The sequence below is a fragment of the Equus przewalskii genome, chromosome 1, assembly GCF_037783145.1.
Source record: "Equus przewalskii isolate Varuska chromosome 1, EquPr2, whole genome shotgun sequence".
Taxonomy (NCBI): Eukaryota; Metazoa; Chordata; class Mammalia; order Perissodactyla; family Equidae; genus Equus; species Equus przewalskii.
Genome location: NC_091831.1, coordinates 161441801 through 161458518, shown reverse-complemented (window position 1 = coordinate 161458518; position 16718 = coordinate 161441801). Strand labels below are relative to the sequence as shown.

General features: G+C 51.6%; 2 protein-coding genes across 46 annotated transcripts; both read right to left on the bottom strand.

Annotated features, from left to right (window-relative positions):
* Window positions 1–333: 333 nt before the first annotated feature.
* FITM1 (fat storage inducing transmembrane protein 1) lies at window positions 334–1851 on the bottom strand. The gene is made up of 2 exons (XM_008539530.2): window positions 1372–1851; window positions 334–971 (listed from the first exon to the last, which is right to left on the bottom strand). Exons 1-2 carry the CDS (start codon window positions 1635–1637, stop codon window positions 359–361), a joined length of 879 nt encoding a protein of 292 aa, XP_008537752.2. The 5' UTR covers window positions 1638–1851; the 3' UTR covers window positions 334–358.
* A 2788-nt stretch (window positions 1852–4639) lies between these two features.
* Window positions 4640–16058, bottom strand: DCAF11 (DDB1 and CUL4 associated factor 11). Of its 45 annotated transcripts, none has more exons than XM_070627181.1 (18): window positions 15990–16058; window positions 14018–14134; window positions 12541–12605; window positions 12383–12439; window positions 12072–12301; window positions 11053–11180; window positions 10683–10810; window positions 10352–10416; window positions 9681–9781; window positions 9326–9472; window positions 9084–9138; window positions 8659–8727; window positions 8244–8301; window positions 7971–8156; window positions 7386–7539; window positions 6815–6967; window positions 5610–5716; window positions 4640–5512 (listed from the first exon to the last, which is right to left on the bottom strand). In XM_070627181.1, the coding sequence occupies exons 5-18, from the start codon at window positions 12224–12226 to the stop codon at window positions 5378–5380; spliced, it is 1641 nt and encodes a 546-aa protein (XP_070483282.1). In that variant the 5' UTR covers window positions 12227–12301; window positions 12383–12439; window positions 12541–12605; window positions 14018–14134; window positions 15990–16058; the 3' UTR covers window positions 4640–5377. The 45 variants fall into 45 exon arrangements, with proteins under 45 accessions (XP_070483282.1, XP_070483324.1, XP_070483199.1 ...); XM_070627223.1 differs by having other exon boundaries at window positions 12072–12278; window positions 15990–16056; XM_070627098.1 differs by having other exon boundaries at window positions 12072–12306; window positions 15990–16046.
* Between the last annotated feature and the right edge of the window lie 660 nt (window positions 16059–16718).

Genomic DNA, 16718 nt, shown 5'->3' with positions numbered 1-16718 from the left:
AGAGGATGGAGTTCAGTGGAGGAGGCAGGAAGAATGAATCAACCAGGCTGGAGATGGAGCCCCTGATCAGCCGGAATGCTGCCCCTACCTAAGGGCACTGTTATCTGCCCTGGCAGCACCGTTCCTTGACATCAGAGCCCCAGATAGCTCGAAGTGTGCAGGGCCTAGGAGGCTGAAAGGACAGCAGGAGGGATGGAGATCCAGCATAAGGCAGGACATTCAAGGTAGATGAAAGCAAGGAATGGCTGAGGAGCCTCCCTGGGACCACCAGACCCTTCTAACAATCCCACCCTTTCTAGGTCCCCCCAGCTGAATGATGAGAGGAGCCAGAGCCAGGCCTGATGTGTTTTTATTTCTTTCAGTTGTGCTTGCGGCTGGAGTGTGGGTGAGGGAAGAGCCCGTGGCCCGGGCTCCCTGGAGACCAGGGCTGGTGATACCAGCTGCCGTAGGTGAGGTACCAGGCAAAGGTGCCCACGGCGGCACCCACCACCTTGTGAGTATACTGGTGGAAATAGATGACAGTACAGAGCAGCAAGAAGTTCCAGAGGCCCAGCAGCAGCACGTTGAGTAGGAAGACGAGGCGCAGGGGCGCGCCGGCGGGCAGCCCGTGGGCCAGGTACTTGGCAAACACTGCCGCTTCCTCGGCCATGAGCAGGCAGCAGAAGGTGAGCAGGAAGGTGTGGGAGGAAACGGTGTAGCCCCGCCACTGGTGGCCGGCCGCCAGGCAGCTGCGGCGGTCGGGCAGCTCGTGGAGCAGCAGGCCCTGGGGCAGAGGCTCGAAACAGGAGCCCGTCAGGTCCTCAATGAGCAGGAAGGCCCGGCCGGCCCCCCGCCACACAGCTGCCCCCACCACCAGCCGGCTCAGGTGCCGGGCAGTCACTGCTACACGCCTTGTAGCCAGGAAAACTACCAGCAACACGAAGCCCCCCAGGAAGGTGCATGTCCAGCCCCACGCTGAGTTCACAAACTTTCTGTGGGCAGAGAAGAGGGGAAGCTACTGAGACCTCTTAGCCCCGTGTCCCTGATCTGTGTTCCCATCGCGGCTGTGTCCCCAGTCCTGCATATCATTACTGGTTCTCTGTTTCCTGTGCCCTCTTACCCTGCCCTGCCGCCCTCCCACCTCCCCATCCACTTAAACTTTGCCATCTTCTTAGAGGCCATTCAGCCTTCTAGGGGCCACATTTCCTCTTCAGCTCTGCTCCTGCCTTCCCCTGTACCCCCATGATTGTTCCCCTCCCCCTCCTCCGACCTTCTCCTCAACCTCCTAGCCTATTTTTAGTGTCCGGACTGGCAGGAGGACAGAAGGCTGCAGGAGGGAGCTAGGCTCCCAGAGCGCAGGGAGCTGGTGCCCATAGCCTCGAGTGGACTCACATGTTGAAGAAGTTGCCGTGGCTGGCGAAGATAGTCCGAGGGTTGACGTGGAACTGCAGAAGGGGCCCAAAGATGACCACTGCTGCCAACCAGGCGTGGTAGAGGCGCCGCAAGCAGGGGCTGCCCAGGAGGCGAGCAGCTTGTTCACTTCCAAAGTACAGCAACGCAGAGGCCACCCAGAGCAGCACCTTGACCAGGCAGCCCAGTACTGCCCGGATTCGGGCCCCGGCCCCCGGCCCTGCCCCCACCACCGGCCCCCACTCCATGTTCCCTCCCCTCCCCACTAACTGCTTGCTCTGCTGGGTGGCTGAGGAGGGGCTGATGGGGCACCCCCTGGACAAGGACAGGCAGTGACAGGTGTGGCAGACACAGAGCAGAGTTCTGTTGGCAGCTGGCAGGCGGGGGAGAGGGGCGGGGGGCAGTGAGGGGCCAGGGCAGAGGGCTGCCACTCAGCAGGGTCCTAGCTTCGGGTATGTGTCCTGACAGCAGCCTGTGTCCTTTCTTGTTAGTCCTGTGTACCCTTGACCCTCTTAGGTCTGTGTCCCCAGCTCCAACCATGTTCTAGTTCATGTTTCAGGGCCAGGCCTGCTGTTCAGGGCTGTCTTTGTCCACAGCCTGCTTGGGTCTGCCTCTGTTTGGTCAGTCACCCCCACCACACCCCAACTTTACTGTGTGTTTGCTCCACAGGGAAATCAGGGGTCGGGAAGATAAAACTAACCAAACCTTGGTAGTCATTAAAAAAATCTGTGTCTGCCTCATCACTGGTGTGGTCCAGCCTGTCTCCTGAGTTCTGAGCATGAGAGCCCACCACTGCAGATGGCTGTGCATGGCACTGTGTCCAACTCAGGCCTGGGAGGCATATCAGCAGGGTTAGCCACTTTAGTGCACGGTGACCCCAGGGACTTGGCCCAGCCCCAGCTCCTGTCTGGTCTGAGGGGTTAGTTTGGCCCCAGGAGTGCTGTGTAAACCGTGGTGGTTGTGCAATGCACAAGACATCAAATCTAAAGGGGGACCATTCCTTGGTATATTTATTATGATGGCCAATAGATGAAATTCAAGTGTCCCAGGGGAGGTGTACTGTATGAGACGGTGGTGGCCCAGGCTGGACTCTCAGAACCCCAAAGATCAGGTTTACTCCCAGGTGAGAGGGGGCGGAGGAGACCCTAGAAGGAAAACCCCCAGGCTGGAGTCCATGGACCTTAGGTTGTGACATCCAATCAATTATCCTGGGCCTCAGCTGCACAAAAGACTTGGCCTCCCAGCCTGGCCACTGGGGCTGGAGCCACAGAGGGGAGAGTAACCTACCCCAGGGATATCCCTGCTATTCAGTAACTGTCTTGAGATCCCTTTTGTCTTCCTTCCCCATTCTTCAAAACTGGTGGTGGGACTTCAGGGCACAGTGGAGGTCCAGGAAGTAGCGAAAGGAATGAGCAAGCAAGGACACCTGGGTTCTAGGCCCAACTGTATGGCACTGGGAAAATAAACTAACCCTCCTTGGTCTCCGGGGCCCTCATCTGCAAACTGATCGAGATGGATTAGTCCATCGGGTTCCTTGCAGATCCTAAAGCTCAAACCTTGGCATAGATCCTGCTCAGGGACCTTATGCATGAAGACCAACAGAACCCCTCACACATTTTTACGTTGACAAGACACATTTTCATTGTAATTTTAAATAGTTGCAAAGGACATAATTTCCAGTGTATTGTACATACTCACATTCAAAAATAAAGCTATTTATATCACTTTTTAAATATATCCAATGGAATCTAAACACTACAGTGATTATATACCTATTATCCATTTAAAAAACATGTGACAAGACCTTAATAGTCAGAAATTATATTTCTATTCTACTTCCCCTACAGAATTTATCCTAATATGTTTTTATGCCTGAAAGTCTTTTATTGATCACACTTCTCTGAAAAAAAAAAGTATATAATTTGAAACAATTTTTAAACATTCCCTGTGACCATAACGCCCTAAAAGTTAAAAATTTTTTCTTCTGAATTGAATTTTCATAATATTGTAAGTAGTACAAAATGTATTATTAGTGCAACAAACATTACACACGTTTTGATAATTAATAATAAACTAAAATTGTATTGGAGACGTATCTTAATGAGAACGGATGGTTCTTGGGGCCTTGATTAAATGAGGCTTTGAGGATACTAATAATTTTAATTTGCCTCTAACTCTGACGCCCTGGAGGTAATACGGGTCTGGGTGAGATGGGTGGCATCTCTGGGGTGAAGCGGTAGAGGGGAGTGAAAAGGGCCGGGGGGCGGGGGGAGGAGACCTGGCATGACAGTTTCACACCAGGCAGATCAACTGGAGGAGAGAACACATGGAGGCTGGGCATCTGGACAATTTATTCTTGTATCCTGTTTTGCGGTGAAATAGGTACCCCCATTACCCCTTGCTATGTCTTTGAGAACCCCCAGAAGTGAGTATCCGGTTTGAAAATTGCCTTAGAGAGAATGAGGTGTCACGGGGAAAGACAGATCAGAGGTGGCTGTGAAGCCCGGCTCCCCTCTTGACCACACCATCGGTCTGTCTGCGCGCTGCCTGACCTCTGCACATCTCCACTTCCTCACCTGGTCAGAGGGTGGCTGTGAGGGGGGAGGAAGTCCTGAGTGTGAAGTGGCAGACGGGGCCGGGCGTCAGTGCCCACCAGGTTCTCTCTGGCTCTAGGCTACTTCTTCTGGAAGACTGGACCAGCACCAGGGCTGGCCCCACAGCAGAGCTGATGCGAGTTTTTTTTTTTTTGAGCAAGAGTAGCCCTGAGCTAACTACTGCCAATCCTCCTCTTTTTGCTGAGGAAGACTGGCCCTGAGCTAACATCCATGCCCATCTTCCTCTACTTTATACGTGGGATGCCTGCCACAGCATGGCTTTTGCCAAGCAGTGTCATGTCCGCACCCGGGATCTGCACTGGCGAACCCTGGGCCGCCGAGAAGCGGAATGAGTGAACTTAACCGCTGCACCACCCGGCTGGCCCGATGTGAGCATTCTGAGCTCTAATCTAAAATGTGCTTTTTTCCTGCTATCTTGATTTCCACTTGCTGGGAAGTTTCTGAGGTTGACAGGGACCGCCTGTTGCAAATCTCAGTTAACAAATGATTTTGGTGTTCCCCTTCATCTTGGGGCATCAAAAGGATGTTTTCTCCCACAGAGGAGCATATCTGAAGGCTTTGTTGAAACTATTTCCTTGAGGTGAGAGGATAAAAGACCTCAGACAGGAAAAAGAAAAGGAGACAGAGACAGATACTGAGCCGGTTCCCACAGAGAGTTTATTGAGGGAGCCAAAGCTGCTGAGAGGACGAAGGAGTCCTATTTCAACAGCCCTCCTTGAAGCTGCTGGCCTCCAGCATGATGGACACGCTGGGAGGGGAGGGCCTGCCCTGTGTGGGGCCACACGGAGCCTCTCACACCACAGCCTGTCCTACCCCAAAGACCCAGACGTAGGAGAGAGAAGACACAATTCCCGTCCCAGAAGGGTGCCGAGGACACACCTCACCCATCCCACCCTCCCCTAAAGGGCTAGAGCTCTAGCCATTGGGACCTCTGGGAGAAAGGCCAGGACGCCTGGCCCTCTGATTGGCCAGTCTAATTCTCAACGTGAAGTCCTGGGCAATGGGCCCGGCTGACAGCTCAGTTCAGACCTGGCCCCAAGCATCTACTCTAGGAGCTAACACTTAACATCCACACATGATTAAAAACACACAGGACGGTTCTCCTGCTGACAAAGGCCACACCCCAGATAATGGCAGTCCTGCCAGAAACTGGCCAGAGATAGAGACCCAAGTCAACTGGGTGTGAGCACCTGAGACCACTCTGCCCCCCGTGGAGGATCTTCCAGGGCTCTGCTGGGGCCCTGAAGCCTGGGCTTCTGTTTCTCCCCATCCAATGTCGGTGATTTCCCGAAGATCCCCCAGAAGGGAGAAAGGAAGGAGGAGGCGGAGAGCTTGTCAAGAGGCTCACTCATGTATGAGGCTGGAGGTCAGGCCTATTGGGGCGAGGAAAAGGCTGTAGAGGGGTGGGGCACTGGAGCAGGGGTGCTGGGGCGTTCCTCGGACTCTGGCATGTCATCCTGGAAGTACTCAGCCTGGCAGTACTGCCACAGACGCAGGTTCCCATCCCACTGCAGGGCAGAAGATGGCAAGTAGTCAGGGGGTGCTGCCCCCTCCCAGGTCCAAGTCCCAGACACACAGTCACCCCCCTAACCCTCATAACCTCACCGAACTGCTGACAATCTTCTCCTCAAAGGGGTGCCAACTGACATCACGCACGCAGGCCTTGTGGTTGGTCAGCTTCTTCACGATGTGGCCGCTGAGGAGGTCGTACACTGTCCAGGAAAGGCCAGAGTGGACAAGGGCTGCCAGAGGAGCTTCTAACCACCCCTCATCTCTCCCTGAACAGCACCGTGTCTCCTAGGCAACGTCCCACTCTCCCAGGGAGCAAAGCCCACACCAGAGGATGGTGTCATTCCTCAGTTTCTCTTCTTTTTCCCTACCTCAGGTTGAGGGTATGCTCTAGCCGAGTTTGGGTATCTCTGAGCCTGAGCTAAATTTCACAGGGTCTACAGTTAAGAAAATGCCATGTGGCTTTAAAGCTTTTAGCAGCAATTTTCTTTCTTTTTTTTTTTTTAAGATTAGCCCTGAGCTAACATCTGCCGCCAATCCTCCTCTTTTTGCTGAGGAAGACCGGCCCTGAGCTCACATCTGTGCCCATCTTCCTCTACTTTATATGTGGGACACCTGCCACAGCCTGGCAGTGGTGCATAGGTCCACACCTGGGATCTGAACCAGCGAACTGTGGGCCACCAAAGTGGAACGTGTGAATTTAACTACTGTGCCACCAGGCCAGACCCAGCAGCAATTTTCTAAAAAGCCCACAAGATATGGAAGGCACCACAAAAGTGAACAACAGGCTGTCTCCATAGGTGTGTGAAGCTCCTGCTCCGTATCTGGCCGGGGCTGCATCTTTCTCTCTTTATGGATGGGGCTCCGTCTGAGTGCCTGCCTCGGCAGGCAGGGCACTGACTTGGGCTCCTTATATCTGTAGCTGTGTTTGTGTTTCTTTTCATGCATTTGTCCTGCTTCAGTGGCTGTCTGTCCTTTACTACTAGCTGCTGTCTTTTTGGGTCTTTCTTTTTATCTCTGCAGTCTCTTTCCCTGACTAGCTAAAAAACAGAACGAAGCATATTTTTGGTAATCTATCATATTTACTGACGAGAATTCTATGTTCCTTCTCTTAATTTACAATGCTGATGGACAGAATGTTTTCTATTTCTCTGGGTAAGCCTCCTCCACTCCAAGCCAAATTAAATTCCACTTGTAGTCGCCCCTGGGTGTTTCAAGGTGGTCACTGGTGGGGTTACAGCTGGAAGGCCAGAGAAACCTTCCTGCCCTTCTCGAGGCCCCTGTGCTGACACAACCCTTACCGACCACTTTGCCAGTAGAGCAGCCACTGTAGATGAACTGCTGGCCCGTGCTGTGAGTGGGGGAGAATCGGCAGCGGATGAGGGTGTGCAGCACCCCGTGGCCCCTGTAGGTCATCAAGGAGCTGTCCCCAGGGAGCTTCAGCTTCCGCCAGGCTGAGCAGGGATGAAGGGAGAGCCCTAGGTCAGAGTCTGGATTCTCCTGTATCCCCAGTCCTTAGCAAAGATCGATGCTCACAGACAATCGCCTTTCCAATCCCCAACTGGTGGCTCTTTCCCCAGCTAACGGTCAGCTGATATTCACCAACAGGGCTCTGCAGGTTGTTAAGATACTGAAATACTTTTGCATTGGTTGGTTCTGAGTGATCCCCAGTCCCCAGCTGTGGGACCCCTGGCTCTCCCATGGTGCAGCAAACAAAGAGTTAATGCCTGGCAAGGGGGAGTGGGGAGAGGGTTCCAGGACTCAGCTCCAGGCTACAGCCACATCTGCATGTCCATGCCAGGCATTCAATATTTTAACTACCACCCCAAACTCTTCATTCTCCAGACCTCAGGTTCCACCTTCCACTCTCACCTTTTTTGGGCACCTGCTGCCAGCGGTAGTCCCAGTTTTGCTGTGTGGCAGCCTGGCGTGAGGCTTCCATGCCTTCCCGGCTGGAAAAGCGTCGGATATCCCAGAGCTTGATGGTCTGGTCTTTGGAGTTAGAGATGAGATACCGGGCATCACCCTGTCAATCCCAAGATGGATAATGAAGCGTCAGAGTTTGCAGAAGTCAGGGTCTGTCAGTCCGGCTCCTGTTCTCCAGTTGAGGGGTAAGAACTCCAGGCCTCTGACTGTGCTTGCCTCCTTCATCCAGGCGAGCTCACCATCAGTTTTCTACCACAGATCCTACCCCTGGCTAAGTTTCCCCTTCTTTGCCCAGGGCACTGGCTGGGCCTCCTATTCTGTCCTGGAGTAGATGTCTTCTACAGAAAGCCCTGCCCTGCAACTGGTGGGTACCGATGCGTCTCATGTTTCCTGGCTTAAGACCTTTCCCTAAACTCCAGCTCTTGCAAACCTTGGCTGATAAGGAGCTTGGCAAGGTCCCACACCTTTGATGCCCTCCAGGACAACAGGAACCTTAGCAACCTGGCTATGCAGTCCTGTCTCCCTGCCTACCTTGCTGTCAATGAAGGTGATGCCATCCTGGTGTCCAGCCAGTGCACCCACGGGCTTGGGGTCATCTTCCCGCATGGTACGTCGATCCCACACTTTGCAGATGGCATCATCACCCCCAGAGAACAGGATTTGAGAGCTTATGTCAGCAAAGGCCACTGCATTCACATCATCCTCATGGGACTCAATCTAGGGGAGAAGGAAGCCAGGATACCTTTAGGTCTTCTTCGAGGCCAAGGACCAGGAGGCAGAGGCCCTAAGTCTCAGGAGCAATACCTGAAGGGTGCGCCGGTTCTGGTCTCGATCAAAGACATACAGGCAGCCGTCATTGGCCCTGAAAGGAAAGGGATAAAGAGGGTCCCTGAGCCAGGTTGGAGAGGACCAAAGCTATGTGCGTTCTGGACCAGTCCCTCTTGAGAAACTGGCTGCAGGGCAAGCGCTTGTCTTTTCTTATACAGGAGGTGGGAGAAGAGTTAGCTGTGTTTGCAAGGAGGGTTGAGACCTCCCATCTCATGCTGGAGAAATGGTAAGCAAGAGGTGAAACAAGTCGTTAACCTTGCCCTTGGAGCAGGGCTAGTTGTTCTCCAGCTGCCTGGGGAGGGGTGTCCTGTGCCCACTCTGTTACAGCAGAGCTGGTCTCTGGGAGAACTCCTACCTCACTAATGGGGGGAGACGTCCTCCGAACACTCACCCTCCTAGTACTTCTCGTCCATCGGAGGAGACAGCAATGGAGAAGACAGCAAAGCGACGCTCATCTGGCCTGAAAAGAGCAAAGAAGAAGCCAGGTTAAGTGGACTTTCCTCCAGCCTTTGACAATCTACACAGAATCTGACGTGGGTTGCAAGGCACACTTCTAAGGGGAGAAAGAAGTCCTGCCAACACGTGCCAGAATGTGGATCATCTCAGTGAGAACCCAGAAATAATCCTGCAACCATCAATTTTACCCTGGTCCTTGGGCTGACAGGATGGGTGGCTCCCTCCCAGGAATCCACACAGAGAAACTGGCAACCAGTGTACTTTTCCCTTTAAGCAGGAGTCTCAGTTCAAGAGGTTTGCTCCTGGAGAGCCTTCGCTGAGAAGTTTCTGATGAGTCTGACCAGGAAGGGAAGCCAGTACCTTAGATCCAAGGCAGTGTGTGTGTCTCCTTCCCCGTAGATGTTGCAGATATGAACTTAAAAGAAGCAAGAGAAACAAGAATCTTTCAGGGCTGCAGGAGGGAGATGGAACAAAGGGCAAGGATGTCAGCTCTGAAAGTAACCTTCCCAGGAGATGGCGTGGAGTCCTGGCTCAGAGGAGACGGGCATCTGGAGACCTCAGGTCCCAGCTAGAAAGATACTGGAAGGCTGGGGCATACTCACTGTAATCAGACCAGCTGGAGTATAGGAAGTGGTTCCCATCAGGGGTGAAAGCCACATCCAGGACGCTCCAGCCTACATCCCGGGCCTTGATGCTCTTGAATTTATGAAAGCGGCCATACCGGCAGTCGTACAGTCGGATTGTCTGGTCTGTGTAAATGGGGATCAGGCAGAATTAGGGAACATCCTCCTCAATCCTCCCTAGATCAGACCACTCTCACTCAGTGCATCTGTGAATTGTACTCTGGCTAAGCATCTCTAAGCCAGGGTCTGAGCTCCCTGGGTTTGGGGCTTTCTAGCCTCAGGCAGGAGGAACGTTCCTTGTTCCAGGGAAGTTTGTAGGACCAGGGTCTGGTACCTTGGCAAGCAGACATGAAGATTTGACCATCTTTGCTGTAGATGCCACAGAAAGCCTTCTGAGAGTAGGTATCAGTGAAGGCCAGATCATTGGGCAAGAAGCTGAGAAAGCAGAGAGAAAGCAAGGGTGAAGGGAGCTCAGGATGAGGACTGTCCCAGTGAGCAGAATCCTAACAGAGCTGTTGTGAGGACAAGCGCATTCTTCCCTTTTGGCTTTGGGTACAATCCCCTCTCTTTCACTCTGTCATCATCTCACTTTCTATACTTTTTTTTTTTTTTAAAGATTGGCACCTGAGCTAACATCTGAGCCAACTCTTTTTTTTTCTTCTCCTCAAAGCCCCCCAGTACACAACTGTACATTCTAGTTGTAGGTCCTTCTGCTTGTGGTATGTGGGACCCTACGTCAGCATGGCCTGATAAGTGGTGCCATGTCCACGCCCAGGATCCGAACTGGCGAAACCCTGGGCCGCTGAAGCGGAGCACGCGAACTTAACCACTCGGCCACTGGGCCGGCCCCTCAACTTCTATACTTTTCTACTTTATTTACTCTCAAGGTTTCAACCCCATTTCACTAACGTTAATATCCCTGAGGATCCTCTAACACTATCCCTTGAAATTTATGGGATAAGACCTATCTGGCCCTTAGAATCTCTCCAGCAGCCCCATACTCACTGAGACATCACTCGAGACTGTTCTCCAAGGGAGAAGCTTCCCCGGTGGCAGAGGCCCCGTTCTCTCTAAAGGAAGGGATTGGGGAATATTGCTAGCAGAAACAGCAGCCACACCAAGCCCCCTCCTCCAGAGATATTGCTTTGCTACAGCAATGGACACCACACACAGTGGTATGTCCCACCAAGCTCCGATGCAGGCTGGCTGAGAACTCTCCAGCTCCAGACCTTGAGGCTTCCTTGGAAAGTTTACTTCCCTCTTCTCTGGGGCTGACAGAGCTTCTGGCTACCTGGACAGGCCTGCTGCCGGGTTGACTGGAGGAGGAGAGGCCTACCTGGTGCAGCATTTGAGGAAAGCTGTGCTCCTGGGCTGCCCGCTTAAGCCCCAGCCGCCCTGTGGCCAATTCCACCTGCGTCTTGATCTCATTGCATTCCAGTTCCCGGGTGTCAGGGGTTGCATCCACTGTGAGTACCAAGGAGAAGTTTCATCTTAGGTCTTCCAGCCCCAGAGGACAGTCAGCAGAACTGTGCCCCCAAGTGCACTCAATGTGGCTTAATCTACTGGGGCTGCAAGGACTCCCTCATTCCCTGAATCACCTCATCTTCTTTCAACTTAACCTATTGCTCTTTGCCAAAATTTTAAAAAAAGAGGTTTTCTAAGGAAAGTCTTCTGATGTTAGGGTCTCGGTCTGCCATTCCTCTTACCGGGTGGGTTGTATCGGTCCCCGAGACGACCATCCCAGGCACTGTCATGCTCTTCCTCCGAGTCCGAGAGGGCCTGGATGAGTTGTAAATTTGCTGCACCTCCTCCCTGCACCAACCTCACTTGGCCTCTGTGAAGAGACCCCCACGATAAAGGAGAGGATCCCTTCCCCAAACCTACCAAATTCAGGGTCAATGGCTATCCAGCTTAGACCACCTGGTACTCAGACCCTCATACCGTCCCCACTTTGAGGTTTGAGGCTGACCAGACGTTGGCTATTATTTTCAGTCTCCTATAACATGCAGTAGGAAACTAATTCTCACTCTTACAGCAGGAGTAGAGAACCCCAATATTGCGTGGAGGTTGACAGACCTTCTAAATTGACTTCCCAGAGAGCTAAAAATTGTGAGAGCGTTTCCTGCTGAGCCTCAGCCTGAGGAGTCCAGCACAGAAAACAGTATTCCGAAGGGATCCCCACTCTTGTCTTCTCCCCAAGGAGCCAGAGCTAAGAAAAAAAGGCAGCTGCACCCTTCTCCAGTCAATTCCTGGTGGTCACTTCCCTCAAAGCATTCTTTCCTCAAGAACAGGGCAAGTGTTAGATTAATTTAAACTTGTTTTTCAAGTAAATCCACATGGCCTCATACCACATGTCGATAACGTCACTAAAGTTCAACACCCACCTCCCAACTTTTCTCTCACCCTTTACATCACTCCTTTCCCACCAGGTCCCCCCTCCCCTTTTTTTTTACTTACTTGGAAAATAGATGACATTTGTGTAGTCATCGCTAGAGAGGCTCCCCTGAACGGTCCTCTCAAACACAAGAGCGAGTCATCCTGGTGACCCTCTCTGGGCAAGAACCGCTCTTACTGGGTATGGTGCTGAGTGCCATGAGCGTTCTGCTCAAACAGAACAGCTGTCCTGGGCTAATCCCATTCTCTATCCTCTGTAACTCCCCTGCCTGGAGTTGGGATCAAGGGGCTGTGGTGGCGCCTGGTGGCGACACACCAGAGGGAAAGTTACCTGCGGAGGAGATAGGCCAGTACCTGGGCCAGATCCACATCTTCATCCTCCTCTTCCTCTTCCTCACTCCGACGCAGGCCAGCCCCTCTTCGGGGCAAGCCGTCGGAGGGGTCTCCGGACCCAGTTCCTGCGCTGCTGCTGTTCCGTGATCCCATCTTCTGGTCACAGCATCCTTAGGTTCTGCGTAGGGACTCCTCCTGTCACTTCCTTGGGTTTGGTGAAAGCAAAGCCTGCTCTAGAAATACCAGGGTGTCCTGAGATAGGGCGGTAGCTCTCTCTAGGAGGGCGACCCTTTCTAGGGACTGAGGTACCTTCTCTTCAGTCTGTGACAACTCCCAAGGCTTCGGGAACACAAACCTTTCCCAATCCTGCCAAGCAAAAAAGGAAAGAGTGAAGCCTGGGCGCTACCCTAGCTCACCAATGAGAATCCTTTGAAGAAGAATTTCTCAGTTCTCTACCTCAAACTCACCTATCAAAGTCCCTGACGGGGGGGTGGATTCCCAGGTAACCTCTCTGGCCGACCAATCAAAACCCCTCGCGGAAGAAAGCGCCTCATTAGCTTATCTCATCTAGCCAATTAGAAGACTTAGAACTCAAAGACCCCCGACGCCCCCCTTACCGACCAATCAGAGCGCTCTCTTGCGAAAGCCGGCAGCAGAGACAACCAATGAGGTTAGCATTCGGCCTAACACCCCCTCCTCCCTTGCCTCACGCCCACGTGGTGTGCCGGGGGTGTGTACGCCCAGGGGGAGGCAGGGAGGAAGCCGAGAAGCACCTCCCACTGAAGCCGGCGGTTACCGCCCCGCGCGAGACCACCCACCAGCCAGGAGCTGTCGCAGGACCCGCAGCGGCGCGAGGCCTTGTTTACGCCGACTGCCGCCGCAGCGTCGGCCAACCGCTCCGCCGTCACGCGCCGCCTTCGTCACGTACCTCCCGGCTTCCCGGCCGGCGGACTGTTAGACGTCACGCGACGCCCCTGATGGCCCCGCCCCCTTGGCCCGCTAACTGGACAGAGGAGCACGGTGATTGGCAGGTGGGCGGGAGAAAGTTTGTGAGGGGTGTAAAGGGAGTAGAAAGTGCGCGACTGTGGAGCGGCGTTCGCTCCTTAGGAGTAAGTGGGGAACTGGCTACTTCCTGAATCAGAGACCCCGGAACTAGACTTCACTGCTGACAGCGGGGCTTACAAAAGAAGTTGGTGGTTCTCTACCGAGAGCTGTGTTAGCGAGGGCTACAATTTGCCGTCAGCCTCTAAAGTTCATTTGGCTTCGCACTTTTCAGACGATCTCTAAGGGTCATTCCGACTCCCCCCTCCCTCCCATCCTTCCTGCTTTCACAGGCTGCAGCTTCCGTAGGACCTGCCCCAAGGGGTGCCCGGCGCCTTTGGGGTGTGTTCCTGTCACAGATGGGGACCTAGACCTCCACACCCTCCCTTCCGGGTTTAACTGCCAGAAGCCTTGTTCTTGTGGGGACCGCCCAGTCTAGACCTCCCCTTCACCGTTTTAGCAACTTTTTAGATGACCCCTGGCTTCCCTCCGCTGTCTTTGTAGACGCTCCCTAACACAGCCCGGGTCTCCACCGGCCTCCCGAGTTCTGGCAGTTCCCCTTAGACGTTCCCCGGGCCCTCTGGGATTTGCAGACCTTCCCTAGACCTTCTGTCCCCGCGATTCCTCTCCGCCCCTGGCCACTGGTTGGGGGAGGGCACGCGTCGCCTCCTACCCCCTCCTCGGTTTATGAGTAACCGGGCTGAGTCCAAGGCCAGGACTTGCCACGTCCCGGGATCCTCGCCCAGTGACCTCGCTGTGCTGGGTGCAAAGGCCCGGGGTCCAAGCTGCACCTCGCTCCCCGGGGCCGCCCTCCCTTACAAGTGCTCCGAGCTGTCCCCTCCCAGAGGCCCCCGAGGGCAGGGAGGGCTCTCGGTTCCCCTGGGCCCCCCGTCTGGGACTCACTCTTCCCGGGAAGGCGAGGGTGTGGCCAGTCCTTCGGGTGTCGTCTCCTGATCTCTAGACCGCTAGACCGGAGCTTATCATCTCTGGTCATCAGCCCCGGCTGCATGGGCATGCGACCTGTGCAGTCGAACCCGTACTTGGTGTAATGTTGTGCTATCGCCGCCTTGAAATTCTCAAGTGTTGAACGAGCACCCCGCATTTTCATCTTGATCTGGGCTCTACTTCTTATGTAGCCAGTTCTGCCGGTCACCCGTTTCTTACTGCCAGATTACTTACTATCTGTGCTCTATAACATTTATTGAGACCTTAGCGTTCTGTGATTTTGGGGTTATCCAGCCTGGAAAATCTGGAATCATTTTAAAAGATGATCTTTCCCTCCTCTTTGCCCTTTAAATTCAAGTACTGTATATTCTTTAGCTAATCAGTTGAGGTTGTTTTCACAGTTACCACCCCAAATCAAACTGTAATTACTTCATGTCTCGTCTAGTTGATCCGCTGGAAGAACTCTCCTCTAATAGCATTTAGTTCTTAAGAGCCAGCAAGTGATTCGCTCTTGTTTATTTTTGCAAATACAAATTTCCAAATTTGTGTCTGTTTTTTACCAGCCTGGTGTTATGTTACTTCAGCCAAACAAATATGCCCATAAATTCCTTGCTTGTTTCCACCTCCACACCTTCCCAGGATAATTTCTTATCTGGGGGAAACTTTGTCACTACCACTCAGACTCCCTTTCTCTCCACCCATTGGTACCATTTCCAGGAATCTAGCCTGGATGGATATGCTAAATCTAGCATAAAGATTTCTATTCAGCAATTATTGATCATAGTAAAACACTGGAAACAAGATAGATCCAAATATACTACAATATGGAGGGTGAAGGGGATTGGTTAAATAAATTATGGTCCACATGGTGGACACAGAAGTACCAGGCAGCCATTAAAATGACGTTGTAGTCTTCTATTTTTATGTCATGGGAAATTGTGTAAGTTACATTGTGAGGTTTAGAAAAAGGTGGTAGTCAGTTCTTCTGGTGACATGTTGTGGTGGATGCAAAAACAATATGGTTTCAATTTTTCATAAAAAAGTGTAAAAATACCCAGGCTCATTATGTCATGAAACAAATAATAAAATGGAGAAGGACTTGCACGAACTAAGGACAGATGTATAGGATGAACAAAGCATTATGCCTAATACCATTTGAGCACCAGAAGTCCACAAAAAACAAAAGCTTCTGTTAAACTCATCTCCTTAATAATGCATATTTTGGTTACCGCTTTCTTCTTCTCCTTAGCCTCTTCTCCTCCTTACCACTTACAAATTCAGTTTAAAACTGAGTAAAATCTAAATTCAAGCCTTTGAAATAGGGAACTTGTACATTATTGAATAAAACATTTAAAAGTCATGGTAAATGTTAAAAAAGATCTGAGATTTTGTGACTGACATGAATCTTAACATCAAATTGAACGCTTAAGAATATAGGATTTCCTCTCTGGATCCATTGATTGATTTTTTTGTATGTAAAAGATTTTTAAGCCTATGGCTTTGATTATGTCACTTGTGACATAATATTTTTAAAATGTATATGAGCATTTGTGGCTTAGGATATAGTATGTGTTCCATTGAAATAAAATGGTATTTCTTTAAAAATAGTTATAATTAAGTCATTTTGCTAAACTCTGTGGGCCTTCCCTCTCCTGATTTTGAAATTTGGCATGTTGCTTGGTGACGATTTGTAAAGTGCTTTTCATTTGGGCAGCCGCTACTCTCTCCAGCTACACTTAAAGCCACAGAGAATTTTTCTACCTTCAGCACCCATTTTGGGAGGGTCCTGGTAAGTGCTAAGTAAATGTCAGCTAGTTGACTTCCTGTCTGACCTGCTTTGGGCTGTTTCCTGCTCATCAGCATCTCCACTAGGTGGCGGGCTGGGCTAGAGAAGAAAGAAGGAAAGCAAATTTTTCTTTTTCTGGCTAACCTTGTCCTCCCTCTGGGCCGCTCCAGCGCCTAGCCTGGTGACTGCACAGAGCTCCTGGGACACGTGTACAGTTCCGGGCAACACAGGGAAAGTTCTGTGTTCCAAAGTGATTCATGACATGTGTTTATTTATACATTATCTTCTTTTAGCCTTCTGTGTATAGAAGGAAAGGGGGAAGTATGCTAATTTACCCAGGCCTTAAAATGTGTTGACTATAAGGCAATTGAGTAATCATGGCATTTCTAATACTCTCAAGTCCTGTGTCCTTGAGAACCAGAATATTTTTGTGTGGTGGATGGGAGGTACTGATGTGATATAGAAGTTAGAAACCCTTTAGCCTTGAGTTTGAATAGGAGCTATCAGAATGAATTTATAAGGTGTTTTATCTTCATATCCCTATCCACCAAAAAGGTTGAGAAACAATGACCAAGCCAGGAGCAATGAACACTCCTACCACCCGGATCTGAAAATACCATTTCCGCTGGTAAGAAACCAGAGCTTGGAGAAATGGCTCATTCCAAGTCTGGGGCAGAAAATGCACAAGATGAGTGTGGAATAGCTTATCTTACCAGAGAGCAAAGAGGCCAGCAAACACTGTCGGGGTGATGTCAAAGGGACTCAGGAGCCCAGCTCTCACAGACAAGGATGGGACAATTTGAGCATTAATAAGGATTAAAAAAGGAAATGCAAGGAAGTGAGTCACACACACCATGGTATCCATTTATGCCA